The 18,603-nt window shown below is 40.5% G+C and overlaps 1 protein-coding gene across 1 annotated transcript in view; it reads left to right on the forward strand.

Annotated features, from left to right (window-relative positions):
- The first annotated feature begins 1,960 nt into the window (after positions 1-1,960).
- The window catches only part of PLBD1 (phospholipase B domain containing 1), an 83,327-nt gene continuing 66,684 nt past the window's right edge, over positions 1,961-18,603 (forward strand). Inside the window, exons 1-2 of the mRNA XM_020994423.2 lie at positions 1,961-2,326; positions 11,561-11,780. Coding sequence (XP_020850082.1) covers positions 2,233-2,326; positions 11,561-11,780 — 314 coding nt within the window. The 5' untranslated portion in view covers positions 1,961-2,232. The remainder of the gene's footprint in view (positions 2,327-11,560; positions 11,781-18,603) is intronic.

Raw genomic sequence — 18,603 nt, forward strand, 5'->3', positions numbered from 1 at the left:
TACTTTCATCCCTCAGTTGTCTTTTTAAAAAGCAGATTACATACCTAGAATCTCGGTGAATGAGTAGATGAAATCACTTTTCCTCCCAGCCCAAGAGAATGCAAAACAGAAGACTAGTGACCTTCTAAATTAGGGGAGAGATTGAGTTGCAAAGGACCTAAGAGAGAAGGTGGAGGCCGAGCAAGAAACACTTCCCCCAAGGCATGACCCTGCTCAAGAATATAGCTCCAACCCTTGGATGCCCAGTAACACAGTGATAAGAATACTGGTTCAGAGGTCAGAGGATCCAACATCAAATTTTGTTTCTGTCACTTCCATTAGACTAAGAGTTCCTTGAGAGTCAGGCACTATCTTTTACTTTTCTGTGTATCACCAGTGCGAAGCACAATGTCTGACATATAATAGATGCTTAATAAATGTTTATTGACTATCTATCATTGGGCAAACCTGTTTCTGTAAAATGAGGCAGTTGGACCAGTAAAAGAGGCACCACAAGCTACCCTTAACTTCATCTCACATTTAACACTCTTTGCTGTCATGATTTTTAACCCTATGATACTTACAGCTGTAAAGCCATGATCTCTTATAAATCATGCTCTTATGAGGACTTCAGCTATTGTGAGAAAAGGGAGAGGGGATTGGGTCTGGACTCATGATTTCCTTAATGTAAACATTTCCCAGAGGAGGAAACTCCCTCTACCAATGCAGGTCTGTACCCTCTCTCCAATTTATCGCCTCAGAGTTACTAGAGCACTAAGAGGTCAGGGACTTGACCAGGGTTGTACAAACAGTACCTATTGAGAATGAACATTTGAACCTAGTTCTGCAAAAGGGAAAATATATATGTACATATACGTATATATATATAGCTACAATACATACATATAGACACACATATATTTATATATATTTGTGTGTGTATATATACATACAGAGAGAGAGAGAGAGAGAGAGAGAGAGAGAGAGAGAGAGAGAGAGAGAGAGAGTTCAGTGGATAGAGGTGCTGGACTTGGGTTCAGAAAGAGCAGAGTTCAAATCTTGCCTCGGATAATTATAATCTCTGTGTAGCCCTAGGAAAATCACTTAGTTTCTCTCAACCTCAGTTTTCTCATTTGTAAAATTTCTTATTTTCTCATTTGCTACAATAATAGCACCTACCTCACAGGGCTGTTGTGAGGATTGAATGAAATATAACATGTGTAAAGCACTATATGAATGCTAATATATATATATATATATATACATATATATATATATATACATATATATATATATATATATACATACACACACACACACACACACACACACACTTTTCTCAAAAAAACATAACTAGAGAAGCTAGATTTGGGTTAGACACCATACCAGTGAAGAGTGTTAAATAACAGAACAAATTTTGGGAGCAGAGCTCATGTATACAGCTAAGTAGAACAGTAGAGTGCTGGGTCTAAAGTCAAGAAAACCTGAGCTCAAATTTGACCTCAGACATTTATGAACTTTGTGATTCTGGTAAGTAATTTAACCTCTGTTTGCCTCAGTTTCTTCATCTGTAAAATGAGGATAATAATGGTACCTACCTCCCAGGGCTGTGAGGATTGAGACAAAAATTGTAAAGTGTTTAGCACAGTTGGTAAGCCCTATATAAATGTTAGCTATTATTATTATGTTCCTTTTCTGGAAGTTTTAAAAATAGGAGTAGGACAGATACTTATCCTAAATGATTTAGAAATAATCCTGTGGGGCAGCAAATCAGTGAATGTTATGATTTCTCAGTGTTCCTTATCATATTTCCCTCTCCCTCCTGCCCCTTCTCCCTGCTTCTGTACGGAAGAGGAACACTCGGAGATGTGTATTTGTTGTTTCAGTTATCAGTTCAGGCACCTAATAAATGCTTGTCGATTGACTAAGTCTTGAATCCCTTTCTCTTCTCCCCTCCTCAATGACTGCCGGAATCCAGCATCAGCAAAACTACAGTGGTGAAGTGCAGAACTTCCTTCTCAGCTCCCTGTTTATGTCGGGGTCAGGTCAAGGAGGTCAGAAATCAATATGCCCTTGTAAAACAATGGCCAAGCCAGGGAGTAGTCTGTTTTAGGGGTCACGTCAGGACCCCTCCCCTTAGAGAGAGAGGAGAGCCAGGGAGGGGCTGAAAGGGAACTCCTCAAACTGTTGCCACAGAGGGAGGCTCCGGAGACATCAAAGCGGAGGCAGAGAGGAGCCAGCCCCAACGAAGCAATGACCCGCTTCAGCTGCTTCGGGCGGCTCCAGCTGTGGCCGCTGCAGGCGCTGCTGCTGCTACTAACTTTCTCCGCTCCAGTGACCCGAGCAGGTGAGAGCGCCCGTGCCCAGGGGGAGACTCGGGGAGCTGCGGGGAGGTGAGCAAAAGATGGGAGAGAGGAGAAGCCCAGGCCTGGAAGAAAGAGGGCAGCAGATATTCTTCTTCTGGCCCAGGGGGTAAGGTGGCTGACCCATGCCCCAGCAGCGGCTTGATTCTCTCTCCCAGGTTATGGAAGGCTCTGGGGCTGGGGAAGGACAGCGAGCCGCTGGAACTCCTTCGCTCTTGGTGCTCCACGTTGCGCACGCCCGGCTCCGCGCCTCGCTGCCAGAAGGCAACCAGTGGCACAAAGTTTATTTCTAGCTCTTGTTGTTTTGGGTGAATGCCAAGAAACGGCTTCTTTCTTCGGAGAAACTGAGCTCTTCTTCTCCAGCTGCACCTTTAGCTGTCCCATTCTTCTAAGCCAACCTTTTTTTATACGAAGCTCTGTGTTTCTAGCACCCTGAAAAGTTTGGCCAGAAGTGGTGCTCAGTTAAGTTGTCAAGTTTTTCTGACCGAAGTATTACTTAGCCCGTGCATGCAGTTTGGGCTGGCTGCACAATCTCCAAGGGCATCTGAAGAGCTTTGCCACGGTAGCCAATAGAGAAATCGAGTTGGTGCGGAATTGGAATTAACTTTCCATGACGACTCATAATTCAGGCAGGCTCTCCTACTAAAAGGGTTGGAACTTAAACACACCTTCCCCTCCTTCCCCCACCTCCACCCCCGTTCCCCAGTGTATTTGAGGGGTTTGTAGGTCTTGTTCCCAATGGAAAAAATCGACAGGGATGAACCACTTTGGAGAGGTGGAAGGCTTTGGGGCGGATTCTTTTTGATTTATTTCATAATCTAATTTCAGTGCTAACCTTGTGCAAGAATGGGGTGGAGTGCTGGGAAGATGTTTTCATTTTAACTTGGGGGAGGACTATGATTTTCGTGTTTTGAGACACCTTAAGTGTCTCCAACACGCTTTTGAGATGTTAGTTCCTCTTGTATGAACTTCAGGCGTATTCATTTCAACTAGCCTCCTCCCACCAAAGAAATCTCTGGTCCAGTCCCTATTCTCGGCCTTTATCATACTGGAGTGGTACACGCACACTCTCCTTTGTACTCCAGCTAGTAAAGAAACAGACGAATGAATGAATAAATCGGCTGAGTGTGCTTCTCAGCGCGATTCTTTTAGGGGTGCAGATAAGGGGAAAGCATGACTTCTGATTTCACAGGTGCAGGAAACTCTCTGTTTAGGGGAACTTCCTCACTCCACTCCCATGCATATCAGCCCTGGCTCTGCAGTTTTTAATTTTAGAAGGTTCTGAGAAGTTATGTCCTGTCCAAAGTCATACAACCAGTAATGTGTCAGAAGCAAGACTTGAACCCTTGTGTTCCTGAATGAGATCAGCTGTCTAGCTCTTCCACTGATATGCCTCTGTAACTCTTTATGTACTATTTGATTTTCAGTCCTGCTTTTAGGTACCGCCAAGATGACTTTGGAAGTAGATGTGCCAAGGGAGGGTGGAGATTGTCCCAGAAATGGAAATAGCTTTTGTGCTGCTGGTATTACCAGTGGAGGATTATGTGAAGTATGAGGGGGAAGAGGGAAAGGGGAAAGGGCTAACCATTATTTTCCGATGCATCTGGCCTCTCCTTTCTTTGCTGCTGTCCTTTTGGGAGAAAGTGGTTGAATAGCACCCATGAATTATCCAGAACCATGTTTTTATTGTATGTGAAGTTTTGGGAGGCAAGGAGAGAGTTAGAGGGAGCATGGGTGTGCTTCTCGTTTTCCCTAGAATGATTAGCGAGTAAACAAAAAGTTGGAATGTTAGGAGATAGAGTTGGGCCTTTAATGCCAGATAGGGTTAGAATAGGTAGAGAGAACTGGGCTGGCATTTTTGACAGGAAAAATGAGCCAGGTGTGTGGACATTCCAACTGATTCAGAAGGTATGCCTCAGGGTGCAAATGTTTTTCCAGTGGCAGTATTGGCCAACACAAAGGCTAACTCCTAGGCAGGTGGGCCAGGGGGCTGGGGCTAAGTATTTTTGTACCAAGTTCATGTTGAAATGGGCAGCGAGGTGGCGCAGTGGATAGAGCACCGGGCGTGAAGACTGGAGTTCAAATGCAACCTCAGACTCTAGCTAGCTATGTGACCCTGGGCAAATCTCTTAACCTGTTTGCCTTAGTTCCTCATCTGTAAAATGAGCTGGAGAAGAATATGGAAAACCAGTTCAGTATCTTTGCTGAAAAACCCAAATGGGTTCGCAGAAAGTCTGAAATGACTGAACAACAGCACATTTAAATACAGTGTTCTTACTATGAAGCAGAAAAGCAGTCTCTTGTAAAGTTACAAGATTCTTTGTTTAAAAATTTTATTAATTTATTTTGATTTATCAATAATCACTTCTATATGCTTTTGAGTTTAAAATTTTTCTCCCCCTTCCTCCCCACCACCCTCCCCAAGACGGCGACAATCTGATATAGGCTATACATTTACATTCATATTAAACACATTTTCACATTAGTGGTGTTGTAAGTAAAAATTAAAACCAATAGGAGGAACCATCAGAAAGAGGAAACAAAAGTCAACAGAAGAGAAAAAAAATAGCAATTCAACTTTCATAGTTCTTTCTTTGGATGTGGATAGCATTTCCCATCACGAGGCCTCTGGAGGTGTCTTAAATCCTTGTACTTCTGGGAAGGATTAAGTTTATCAATATTAGTCATCGCACAACATGGCTGTTATTGTGTACAACATTCTCTTGGTTCTGCTCATTTCACTCAGCATCAGACCATACAAGTCTTTCCAGGTTTTTCTGAAGTCAGCCTGTTCATCATTTCTTATAGCACAATAGTATTCCATTAGATTCATATACCACAACTTGCTCAGCCATTCCCCAGTTGATGGGCATCCTCTTAATTTCCAATCTTTGCCACTACAAAAAGAGCTGCTATGAATATAAAGTTGCAAGATTCTTGAGGAGGCTCAAACTGACCTAGATGCCTTCAAATTAACCTGATAGACTTCTGAGATAGGAAACCCTTTCTCAGCCAGGGTACTGAAAGATGGCTCAAATGTGCCCTAGCTGGGATCTTTCCTGGAAGCAACCTCTGAGTTAAATTCTGGCCTCCGACACTTACTAGCCATGTGTCCCTAAGTGAGTCACTTAACCCTGTTTGCCTCACTTCATCATCTATAAAATGAGTTGGAAAAGGACATGGCATACCACTTCAGTATCTTTGCCAAGAAAACCCCAAACGGGGGTCACGAAGAGTTGGATATGACTAAAACAACTGAACAACAACAAATAGTCTTCTAGGATGATTTACATCTCATTTTATCCCCTGTAACACTAGAGAGGCAGCTAGGTGTGTACTGGACTGGAAGCAGGAAGACCTGAATGAAATACAAAGTCAGACACTCACTAGGTGTGTGATTCTGGACGTAACCTCTGTTTACCTTAATCCATTAAAGAAGGAAATGGCAAACCATTCCAGTGTCTTTGCCAAGGAGACTCCCCATGGAATCACAAAGAGTCAGATGTGACAAAACTACAAAAACAGCAAACAAGGTGAATGCTCGCCAATCAGAGCCTGGGGTCACAGTGGTGGAACTTTCAGTTAGAGGGCTATAACAGAAAGAGACTGGAGAATATGCCACACAGAAAGGAGATAGCAAAGAAGGAAAATGTAATGAAATGGAATATTGATTAGAATCACCAAATTTCCAAATTTGACCCTGGAGAAAAACACCTCTCTCCCTCCATGCTTGGGGACTGTGGGCAAGAAATATTCCATATACTCTCAGATACTGTCACTATATCAGCAGGTTTTAGGGGCAGCTAGGTGGCGCAATGGATAAAGCACCAGCCCTGAAGTCAGGAGGAGCTGAGTTCAAATTTGACCTCAGACCAAACACTTGACACTTACTAACTGTGTGACCTGGGCAAGTCACTTAACCCCAATTGCCTAAGAAGGGACATATTCAGAAATGAGTTTGAGATAAAAACAGAAGGTATCAAATTGGTATGCTAAATAAAAAGAAAAGAACAAGAATATTTTAATAGGCTTTTGCTTCAGGGAGAAGGTCGGGTTACACAATAGTATAATATTCCAAAGATAAATCCAGCTTTCTCTCTTCCTCTTGTTCATTCTGGCCCCAGTTTATCATTCCTTTTCAACCCCTAAGTTATATGTATTGATAGACAAGCTCTATGGTTCTTCCCAATCAAATAGATACCATAGTCTGGAAAAGAGGCATTCTTCAGCCATTTGTTTTTCCTTGTGTGGGTAGTTGGGCCAAATTCACTTAATAATTACTTGTATCCAAAGAAGTGCTCCTCTGACCCTGTCTCTTCTTGGACAACTCAAATCAGAATCAAAGACCAAAATATCCTTTATTAGGACTTGAGTTAATACAATAATGCTTTTAAATTTCTTTCACCATGATTTACTTTTATAATTTCTAGTTTATGAAACATATTCATTTCCTCTGAGATGATAAAGAGAAATATATTCCCCCATGATTCTGCTTTAGGAATAGGTTCCCTATTTCAATTCAGTTTTTATCTCATTAGAGTCATATTAATGTCACTTATGAAATTTGTGATTCTTTTTTTTCCACCTTTTGGTTTGGGGGTGGGGTTGAGTTTTGGGGTTGGTTTTTTTTTTTTGGCATTTTGTCTGGTCTCCTTTGAATCAAGTATATTCAGGCCCCTCATGGAAACACTATTTATATTTTGAAGTCTGTTGGAAATTTTATTTTTAAATATGCTGCTAGAAAAGCTGCCTTAACCATCTTAAGTAGCTTCTATGTTATACTGCAAAACAAGAATTTATTCAGCCTATTAAAGTATAGAACAATTAGTAATAATAATTATAAGGGCACTTTAGTGTAAAGGATTAAAATCTATACAAACCACAGGATCACATACTAATCCCCAGAAAAGTGGTGAAAGCCCCATTCATTGGGAAGTTTGCCTCAAGCAAACCACCAAGAGACACATTCCTGTCCTGAGATGCGTAACTCAGCCTTGCTGAAGGGGATGAGAGTTCTCTTGCAGATTCAACAATACTTTGGGTATGTGGTTTATTTAAAACCAAGGATCCATGTGTTCTAGCCCAGGTATGCATCTGTTCCCAAAATGTAATCTAACTTGTCTATAAATGATTCAATGAGGCTAGTAAGGATGAAGAAAAAGCAAAATTCTAAAATTTGGCAAGACATTTAATTACATCCAACAAGTATTCATTGAGTGGCTACTATGTGCTGGGGATTATTTTAGGTGTTGGTGATGAAAAGACCTAAATGAAACTGTCCCTCCCTTCAAACAATTTATATTCTACTGTGGGAAAACAGCATACACAGAGCAAAATATATACAGACAGAGCAAATAACAAAATTATTTGGGAAGGGTAGAGGCGGAAGTGAACTCAGAACTGGGGAGACCAGGAAAAGCCTCTTGTAGGAGGTCATAGAGCTGGAAGAGTCCTTGGAGACCATATAGTTTAAAGTCTTCATTTTGCAAATTAGAAAACTGAAGCCCTGAGAAATTAAGTGACACACATGTCACATAGGCAGAAAGTGGGAAGGGTAAGTTTCTATCTTTAGGTCTTCTGGATCCAAATTCAATGTTCCTTCATGGTATTGTTAATCTATACCTTGGAGAAGGTTTAGGATTCTACAAAGCAGAGGGCAATAAGGCCACAAGTATTTATTAAGTGCTTTCTGTGTGCCAGACTGTATGCTAAGAGGGGAGGAAGAGATCACTTCAGTGCTACGGGTAGGGAGTTAAGTTAAGGAAGTAGCAACTTCACGAAGCACCGCACAGATATTAATTGACTGAAGGTCTTCTCAGGTGAAGGAGAGAGATGTCAAGACACAGAAGAACAAGGAAGAAAAATGTCTTAAACCCAGGAAAATGTAAGCTTCTTCAGGGCAAGGATTATTGACTTTGTTTTTGTATTGCTAGTGTCTAGCATAGTAGGTACTCCATAAATTGTTTCTTGAACTAAATATAATAGGAGCAAATTACAAACAATTAGGCTTCAAATAACATCATTTGGACCAAGAAAAAGCTCACCACAGGCATGGTAGGATGTGCCAGAGATAATAGAAGTTCAATTCAACTCAACAAGAATTTATTGAATACTGCTAAGAAAGCGTAAACATGAGTCCTCCAATTCTAAAGGACTCATGATGAAAAATGCTATCCACCTCCAGAGAAAGAAGTGATGGAGTCTGAATGCAGATTGAAGCATACATTATTACTTTCTTTTTTTACTCTTGATTGGGTTTGTCTGTGTTTTCTTTTGCAACCTGGCTAATATGGAAATGTTTTGCATAACTGCACATGTATAGTCAATGTCAGATTGCTTGCCTTCTCAAGGAGAGGGGAGGGACTCAGAATTTTTTAAAAAATGAATATCGAAAATTTTTGTTTATGTATAATTGAGAAAATAAAATTTAAAAAACATTTTTAAATGGTTCTCCAACTCTTGGGTGCCCTCAAAACTGTTTCCTTACATTCATATTTCTCTTGTTTTTTAACAAATGATCCTTTTCTTCCTTTTTATATAACATTATACTGTTCCTGCACAAGCAAGGCTTCAGTCCACGTTGTTGGCAAAGAGATCCAAGTCCTCACATTTACACCACAAATAATTTTCTCTCAAAACCTGTTCAAATACATCTGAAAGTTATGCTTCTTTATGTACATGTATTAATAGTGCATATTTAAATCAAGTTCTTTTTCAGCTACTATTAAATATTGAAAAGTCCATCTAAACAGTGGCAATAGCTACTATCTGTTGACAGTTTAGCTAAGTCTCTTCTTTTCCATTGTGGCAGGTGAAAGATGAAATGATTGAGAAAACAAAGGTTAGAGCTTCCAGGGATATAAATTTATTAAGCAATATATGCCAGTTGCCTAAAAAATCAGTACCAGGCCTTCCTCAGCTCTGGCACTAGAACTCGAATACAGGGAGAGAAAGATGTTTATGTATTAAAAATAATTAATCAAATAAACCAATTAATTTAAAAAAAACTGTTAACCAGGATACAAAATAAGGTAATCTGATTTCTAATTGGAGGATAGATTAGGGACTTTCCAAAATGGGAGGAAGAGAATGAACAAGTACAATTCCCTGAAATCAGAAAAAGAGGTGTCCCACTCATTCAAGTGACTGTCATCAATCAAAGGAACATGGAAACAATAACCAGTTGACCAGCACAGGGTGTTTTCAGACAAGATATATGGATTGCTTGAGATGTATAATTGTAAGAAAACTTTTTGTATCAATCTTGTGATCTGACCAGGTTTCTGGTCAGCATAACCTAAGTCCTTAGTTAAGGAAGGACTTCTAAGCAGCAAGTAGAGGTGATCCAGATTCTTAGCCATGCAGGGCTAGGTTCAAACAATAAGGCTTTCTCCAAATTTCCATAATTGAATAAAGTGTTCTCACAAGACAGAAATTGGAGTAGACCCATAATTGAACAGAAAGGGAACAGAGCCAGCTCCAGAATCGAGTCACAAGATGTAGCTAGTTGTGGTTCACTCAATTCCTACAAATCTAAAGAACCAAATTAAATAAAGGGGAAAGAGGTAGAAAGGGGAGGGAGGTGTCATGGTCACCCTTGTAATCTGTGAATTGTATTTTTGCATTTGAACACATTATTTTGAAAGGGGATTCATTGGCTTCTCTAGACTGTCAAAGGGGTCTGGAAGGGTGGAGGAGTGGTTCAGACATGGACTTCCCCAACTCACCTTCTGTCCTTTGGACCTTCTCACTCACTACACATCACACTATCTCATCACCCCTCTCTTGCCTCACTTCTTTTGATTTTGTTCTATTATTTCTTTCTGTCTTATGGAGTCATTAATTTTTGGTTGTTCTCAGTAGAAAGTTGTTTTGGTCTTCAGAGAGTCTATTTCTTGGGTAAGGTTTGCCACTTTTTCTTGTAAGCTATTTATTCTTCTTCCAATTCTTTCCTACAGCATTTTTATTTCCTTTTTTAAAAAAAAATCTTGCTTGATTTCTTCTATGTGTACATGTAGTTCTTTCGAAAATCAATTTTTAAAAAAATTCTCTATTTGCAGTTGTTAAAGTTACTTGTGTCTCCTTTTTGACAACCTCTTTAATTAAAATAATTTTTGATAGTGGTTGGTGATGTCTTTGATTTACTCATCTCTAGCTTTAGTTCCTGAATTGGGGTTTTCTTTCATGACTAAGATCTGTCCCCTGCTGCCCTTTTGGTTCAGTGTTTTCACCTTGGATCTCTTGGGTTCTTGTGCTGAACACCACTTCTGGAGGTTAAGCTCCCCTGGATCTTTGAGGTTCAGGAAGCTGAATTTTCAGAGCCCTCTCTAGAATCTTAGAACAAAGTGTTAGGGACCTCAGAGCTCATGAGCCTGGGGTTTCCTGGTCTGAACATTGAGGGACCTCACTTGGTCACTGCTTGCTGCTACTCCCCTCTGGCTTCAAAAGTTCCTACCCAGGGACTTTCTGATCACCCTTCAGTTTTCTTAGGTGAGCTCTCTGCTCTTACTGCCTCCAGACACAGAGCCCAGCAGGCTACACATGTCATGACTCTGGCCATACTGGAAAGCTGACTACCACCTGCGCTGACCTTGCCGGAAGAGTCTCATTTCTATTGGCCAGAGGTTTCTGATTGATTTTGTGTCATTCTGGGGTGGAAGAAGTCGCTTACTAGAGTTTCTCATTGAATTTATGGATCATCATTCATTCTGGTACGAACTTCAGGTACATGGGATTTAGGTAGTCTGTGGCTTGTTCCCACAGTCATCTTGATAGGAAGTTAGGAGATAAGACCAGGACAGTGAATGTCAGTAGAAGGCTGGGAAAGACAGTTGCCAAAGTGGAAATTTGATATCCTGTGAAGTAATTATAATGCCATGAGTGGGTCATAACAGAGTTTGATATCAAAATCAAAGTCAGAAGTTCCAACCATCCCTTCTCATAGGATTTGAGCAACAGTCTGTCTGGTCTCTTCCAACCCTCCTAAGTTGTTTCTTCATCACACTTGATCTGGACTCTTGCCCACCTAGAACAAGAGACAGATGGGCATTCCTCCCAACCCTGACAGTCTGGACATCATTAAATGCAAGTGTGACTTAAGTCTGCTACAGTGAATCTTCTAGAATTAACTAGTAGCTGGCATTTTCAGTACCTTAAGGTAGTACAGGTAACAGAAGATTGAAAAATGATTGTATATATTTTTCTTCTTCCTCCTTCAGAAATCAATTATGCAACTGTTTATTGGAATCCCTCCACATTGTCAGTAGAAGTCAAAGATGATTTAGACCCAGCTGGAGATGCATATGGTTTTTACAATGACACTATACAAACTACAGGCTGGGGAACCTTGGAGATAAGAGCTGGTTATGGGGCCAATTCCTTGTCCAATGAGCTTGTCATGTTTGTAGCTGGCTATTTGGAGGGCTACCTCACTGCACAGTAAGTATTTTTTTTTTTGCATTTGTATCCCCAGCATCTAGAATAGTGTGTGCTCCATGGTGGGAGGTTAATAAATTCTTGATTGATTGAGAAGCACTTCATTGACTAATGTAACAAGCAGCCATGATATTAATACAACCCTTAACATTCCCTTTAATACTACCCTTTTACCCACCATCATGGATTTTCATTTTGATCTCCAATTGAACCTTTTCTCTCCCTATGTTGGACATTAAAATTGTAAATGTGGCTATAGTTTTTAATATGTTTGTATATGAAATATTATTAGTATTTGCACCTAGAATCCAGCTCCAGCCTCCTCTTCTACTCTCTTTCTATGATCACACTGCTATAGAGATCTAAGTCAGCAGCTTCCAATATTCTTGTGTCTGAGAGTCTCTTTTTGTCTTCAGAAAATCTTTCAGGCTTTCACTGTTGTGGTTGTTGATTGAGAAATACACAATGACAAAAAATGACTATGCCTTCAGTAATGTATATGTGGGAAAGCCAATTAGGTACCTCATAAATTTCAAGGATGCACAACTTCTAGGAGGGACATCTCAACGAAAGAAAAAAGTCATATATCATTCTTACAGGCCAAAATAAAGAGAGAAATGGCAATATTTCAAAACCATCCCGACAAAATCCATTTTATTACATCATATAATTTGCCATAGCTAAAAAAAATAGTGAAAATGGCAACACTTGGTATACATATGGATACATGGATGCCTTACAATAATCCTTTGAGTCTCTTTGGAATCTCATCCAAATAATTTGGGAGTCACAGTTATAAATACTATTTTAATGAATAAAAGTTCCCCTAGAATGAGACTGAGTGTGATCAGTGCTCTAGTTTGTGACTGTCTTTATCTATCTGACCCCTCTACCTCTAGGAAACTGTTTGAACAAATGTCCAAACCATATTCTCCTATCATTTTGTGCAGGAAAAAATGAAGTAGGAGTACTTATATATACTTAATAAGTATTAAATGGTACTTATTAAGAACTGTATGGCAGGCCAAAGTTCATTAGGAATAAAATCTAAGGGCCTTCTACTTTTCTGACTTTGAATCAATATAGCCAAGAATACTAATGGATGTTAAATTATGTTCTCTCCCAAATTTTATCCAAATAACAAGGATGGAAAATAAAGCTATGTTATTTTTATCCATTCTCATCCCTGCCTTGATTTAAAATGTCTTAGATTACTCGATCTTCTTTCTTTTTACAGCATTGTTGTCCAAAACCTATATTTTTGAACATGTCATAACTATTTTTATGTATTGTTGCTGACTTAGAATAAGTAATAGATCAGATATTAATCTAATCCCAGACACTAGAGATGTTATTATGTGACATGTTCAATTATCATGCATCACAATCTAAGAACCCTTCCCAGGCTGACCTGCATCATACTTATTATACCCAAGAGAAAGAAACATATTATTCCCCAGAGTTTGTACAACTTGAATATGTAAATAATTTCAATAATAGTTCTGATGAATTCACAGATAGCAAAATCTATAGTGTGTGATTAAAAAAAAAAGCCAGGATGTTTTTGAAGATGATGTAAGGAGGATAGCCATGATTTCTAGTAACACAACCCAGGTGCCACTCGACGACCCCTTAGTGAACTGAAAAGCATTCAAACGCTGGGACTGTCCCATTCAAACCTTATAGAGGACGTGTTTGAAGCATTTACACTTTTTTGGTTCTTTAGGAGATATGAAGAACTTCGAAATCAAATTTGATAGATTGTAGAGTGGTTAGGAAAAGCCATGCTTCCGGTGGCCTTTAAAGAGCAAGCTGGGCTATTCTTCGAGGGGCTGAGACACCCTTAGCCTTGGCAGGAAGGTGTTGCATTGTGGAGAGGAGCATATGAGCAACCTATCCAGCTGGGACATTACATCCTTTTGTCCTGACCTATCCCACTTTCAAACCAGGAAGTAAGGAAAGGGTTATTTTTAGGCCAGAAAAAAAATTTCATTAATATTTTCAGTTTTATAAATTGTTGTTGTTTAGTTATTTCCAGTTGTGTCTGACTCTTCACAATTACATTTGGGGTTTTCTTGGTTATGATACTGGAGTGGTTTGCCATTTCCTTCTCCAGCTTATTTTACAGATGAGGAAACTGAGGCAAACAGGGTCAAGTGACTTGCCCAGGGTCACACAGCTAGTAAGTATCTGAGACTGGATTTTAATTTAAGTAGCTTATGTCAAGCTAAGGACTATAGTCAAGAGAGCAGTTTCTCTTCAGCCTATGGCTAAAGAAGCTGGTTAAGGACTCAGGATTAGTGAAGCGGAAAAGCAACACATTTTCAGTCCTTTGGCAGTTAGTGAAGGAATGAACTGGAGGAATTTCTGTCTGATCTATCCTGTGAAACTATGAAAAACACACTAGGAGCAGAGTCAAACTGTGCTGAGAATGTGTCAAAAATCTGATTTTTATACAGAAGTTTGTTTAGTTGTTTTCAGTAATGTCCAACTCTTCATTAGTACTTTTGGGGTTTTCTTGGCAAAGATCCCAGAGTGGTTTTCCATTTCTTTCTCCAACTCATTTTACAAATGAGGAAACTAAGTCAAACAGGGTTAAGTGACTTGCCCAGGGTCCCGCAGCTAGTAAGTGTCTGAGGCCCTATTTGAACACACAAAGATGAATCTTCCTGACTCCGGGCCCAGCATTCTATCCATTGTACTACCCAACTGGCCCCACAAAAAAAGTTGGGTGAAACTATATTGCCAGATAAACCAACAGTCTAAGATTTAAGAAAAGGTTTTTCACGTGTAGCAAATCAATGCATATAGTAGTGAAAAGTTTTTAATGAGCTCGGCTGTTGTTTCTGTTTGCTATGTTGCCCAAGTTCGCAAGACTCCCAAGTGGTAGAAGTGTCTGGAATGCCTACAAGAACAGACATGTGCCAAGTAGATTGATTCACCTCACAGCACCCACTTCATCTTTGAAGGTAGTGCATCAGGGCCACTACTAGTCAGCCGATTCCTTCGTTCATTCAATAGTGCCTAGCCCAGAGCAGGCACTCGCTAAATGCTTGCTGATATTTATTGCTCATTGAGTATGTGACATTGCACTGGGTCTTGTAGGGGATACAGAAAGTATGTAAAAGTTCTTGTCTAGTTTAGGAGAAAAGATATAGAGTAAGGATTCAAAGCCATATATGCCAAATGGGTGGTTTGGCTAATAAGGGACACAGGAGATCAAAGGAGAGAAAATTCATTGTGGATTGGAGATTTTTGAAGTCAGTTTAACTCCAATTATGCCTCGAAGGCTAAGTAGGATTTGACTGATCTGAAAGAATGGGTGAGGGTATAGATGGTACCTTGAGAAAAGTCATACGAAGGCTGGAATGAGTCAGACATATTCCTTGGCAAGGAGAGAGGACACCAGTCTGGCTGGATTAGAAAGTTGTGTTGAAGAGTTGTGGAAGAGAAAGGTGTCAGCTTCAGATTAAGGAGGACCTTGCCTGCTTAAGAGCCGTTCTTCAGCAGTGACTAAGGGGAGCTATTGAAGAAAGTATAAAGTGTGCTCTTGGGTTTCTTTAGTTTGAAAGATAATTATGGTGTCCAGAATTCTTGGCTGTATGAATGGATGTAGGGAGACTGAGCACATTAAAGGTCATTCTAAGGGACATGAGGGTTTCCCTGAACAGAATGTAAGCTTCTTGAGAACAGAGACCATTTCATTTTTGCCTCAGTATTCCCAGATGCTATAGGACAAGGAACCTGGAAGGGGCTGGGGCAGGGGATAAGCATTTATATAATACCTACTATGTACCAGGTACTATGCTAAGCACTTTGCAGGTATTATCTTATTTGATCCTTATAACAACTCTTTGAGGTAGGTACTGTCATTATCTCCGTTTTACATTGAGAAGACTGAGACAAAGTAAGGTTAAGTGACTTGCTCAGGGTCACACAGCTAGTAAATGTCTGAGGCTGTATTCGAACTCAGGTCTTTCTGACTCTAGGCTCAGCACTCTATCCACTGCATTACCTAGTTGCCTTCTAATTAGAAGATAGTAGCGACTTAATAACTGTTTGTTGATTGTGGATGGTATGCAACCCTAAATGGAGTGATATCCCAGTAGATGATCACCTAATCTCTACTTAAACATCTCTAATGAAGATCTCATTACTTCAGCAAATGGCCCCATCAGTTATTCGGTCAATAAACATTTTTTAAATGCCTACCATGTGGCAGGCAAAAGTGAAGATACAAAGAAAGGCAAGAAACAGCCCTTTCCATCCAGGAGCTCACAATCTAATGGGGGAAATGACGAACAAATATGTGCAAACAAGCTATATGTAGGATAAATATTAAATAATTAACCGAGGTAAGGCATGAGAATTAAAAGGGAGTGAGAAAGGCTTCCTGTAGAAGGTAGGATTTTAGCTGGAACTTGAAGGAAGCCAGGAAGCAGAGATGAGAAGGTAGAGCATTCCTAGCATGATGGACAGCAAGAGAAAATGTCTGGAGCTAAGAGATGGATTGTCTTGTTCCTGGAACAGCATGGAGGCTGGTGTCATTGGATTGAGGAATATATATGTATATGGAAGTGAGAGGTAAGGTATAAGAAGACTGGAAAGGTAGAGGTGGCTAGGTTATGAAGGGCTTTGAATGCCAAAGGGAGGGTTCTTATTTGATCTTGGAGGTGATAGGGAGCCACTGGAGTTTACTAAGTATTGGGGGTGACATGGTCAGACCAGGGCTTTAGGAAAATCACTTTGGCAACTGAATGAAGGATGAACTGGAGTGAGGAGAGACTTATGGCAGGCAAACTGACCATCAGGCTATTGCAGCAGTCCAACTATGAGGTGATAAGGGCCAGTAGTGTGAGAGGAGAGAAGGAATAGTGAAGAGATGTTGCAAAAACAAAACTGATAGGTCTTGGCAATCGATTGAATGGGGGGGGGGTGAGAGACACTGAGGAATCAAGAATGATACCTAGGTTTGAGCCTTGAGCACTGGGAGGATGGTGGTGCCCTCAGCAGTAATGGGGAATTCTAGAAGCCAAGAGGGTTTAAGGGAAAGATATCGAATTCAACTTTTGACATGTTGAGTTTAAGGTAGTTAATCTTGAATTGGAGATGTCTAATGGGCAGTTGGAGAGGAGAGATAGCAGAGAAGTCAGGGCCGGAAAAGTAAATAGAATATAGAAGTGATAAATAAGTCCTTGGGACATAATGAAGCCATCAAGTGAAAAGAGAGAGAAAAGGACCCACGACAGAGCTCTGCAAGGCATCCATGGTTAGGGGGCGTGACCTTAGATGCTGCTGCTACTGCAGTTGTTGTTGAGTTGTGTCTGACTCTTTTTGACCCCATTTGGAGTTTTCTTAGCAAAGATACTGGAGTGGTGTGCCATTCCCTTTTCTAGCTCATTTTACAGATGAGCAATTGAGGCAAACAGGATTAAGTGACTTGCCCAGGATCACACAGCTAGTAAGTGTCTGAGGCCAGGTTTGAGCTTAGGAAGATGATTCCAACCTCTGTGCTCTATCCACTGACCTGGATGAGGACACAGCAAAGGAAACTGAAAAGGGATGGTCACTTAGTAGGAGAACTAGGAGAGAGTGGCGTCCCAAGAACCTAGAAAGAAGAAGGTATCAAGGAGAAGAGTCTGATCAATAGCATCAAAGGCTGCAGAGAGGTCCAGAAGAATGAGAATTGAGAAAAGACTACTGAATTTAGCAATTAGGAGGTCATTGATAACTTTGGAGAGAGTGGTTTTGCTGGTATGATTGAAGGGGGTTAAGAAGAGAGGGGGGTCATTGATAACTTTGGAGAGAGTGGGAACCCTGCAATCATCCCAGCAAAACCACTCTCTCCAAAGTTATCAATGTCCTTCTAATTGCTAAAATTGCCAAATGCTCCTAATTATAGGCACCTTTCTTGAAGAATTTAACCACAAAGGACAGAAGAGGTACAGAACAATAGCAATGATGGAAGGATTAAGTGAAGGGTTTTGAGGATGCAGAAGACATGGGCATGTTTGTATGCAATAGAAAAGGAACCAGTAAACAGGGAGAGACTGATGGTAAGTGATAGAGTAAAGATGTGCAAGTGATGGAGTAAAGATGTGTAAGTGATAGAGTAAAGGTGACAGAGGGAGCAGTTTGTTGGAGGAGATGGGATGGAATGAAATCACTTGTTCAGGTAGAAGAGTTTGCCCTGGTAAGGAGTAGGTCCATGTGTTTGTGTCAGACAGAGGTTATAGAGGAGATAGTGGTAGAAGGCATCAGAGTGATGAGATAATGAACAGAAAAGAGGGAGCTGTCAGCAAATGGCTTTAATTTTTTTCAGTAAAATATATGGCAAGTTTCTCTGATGAGAGGGTTTGGGGAAGGGGAGCCATGGGAGGTCTGAGGAAAGATGAAAAGTTTTGGAAGAGCCACTATGGAATAGTGAGTTGAAAAGAGAGGTATAGAAAGATTGCATAGTGTCACTGAAGGCTCAGTTGAAGTTGTGTGACATGAATTTGTAGCAGACCCAATCAAAACAATTACATGGTTTTCTTCACCTTTGTTCAGCAATGCATTTGTAGGAACAAAAGTTGTGGATGGTGGGAGTGATCTAAGGCTAAGGGTTGGCAGAGCAGGGTTCATGGGAGTGATCTAAGGCTAAGGGTTGGCAGAGCAGGGTTCAGAGGTGGGGAACCTGTGGCCTTGAGGCCACACATGGCCTTCTAGGTCCTTGGATGAAGTCTTTTGACTGAGTCCAAGTTTTACAGAACAAGTCCTTTTATTAAGAAGATGATGATCTACAGGGATTCAGACTCACTGGAATGTGGAGGGAATGACCAGGTGT

Source organism: Phascolarctos cinereus, unplaced genomic scaffold (assembly GCF_003287225.1).
Source record: "Phascolarctos cinereus isolate Bilbo 61053 unplaced genomic scaffold, phaCin_HiC Scaffold_1;HRSCAF=81, whole genome shotgun sequence".
Lineage (NCBI taxonomy): Eukaryota > Metazoa > Chordata > Mammalia > Diprotodontia > Phascolarctidae > Phascolarctos > Phascolarctos cinereus.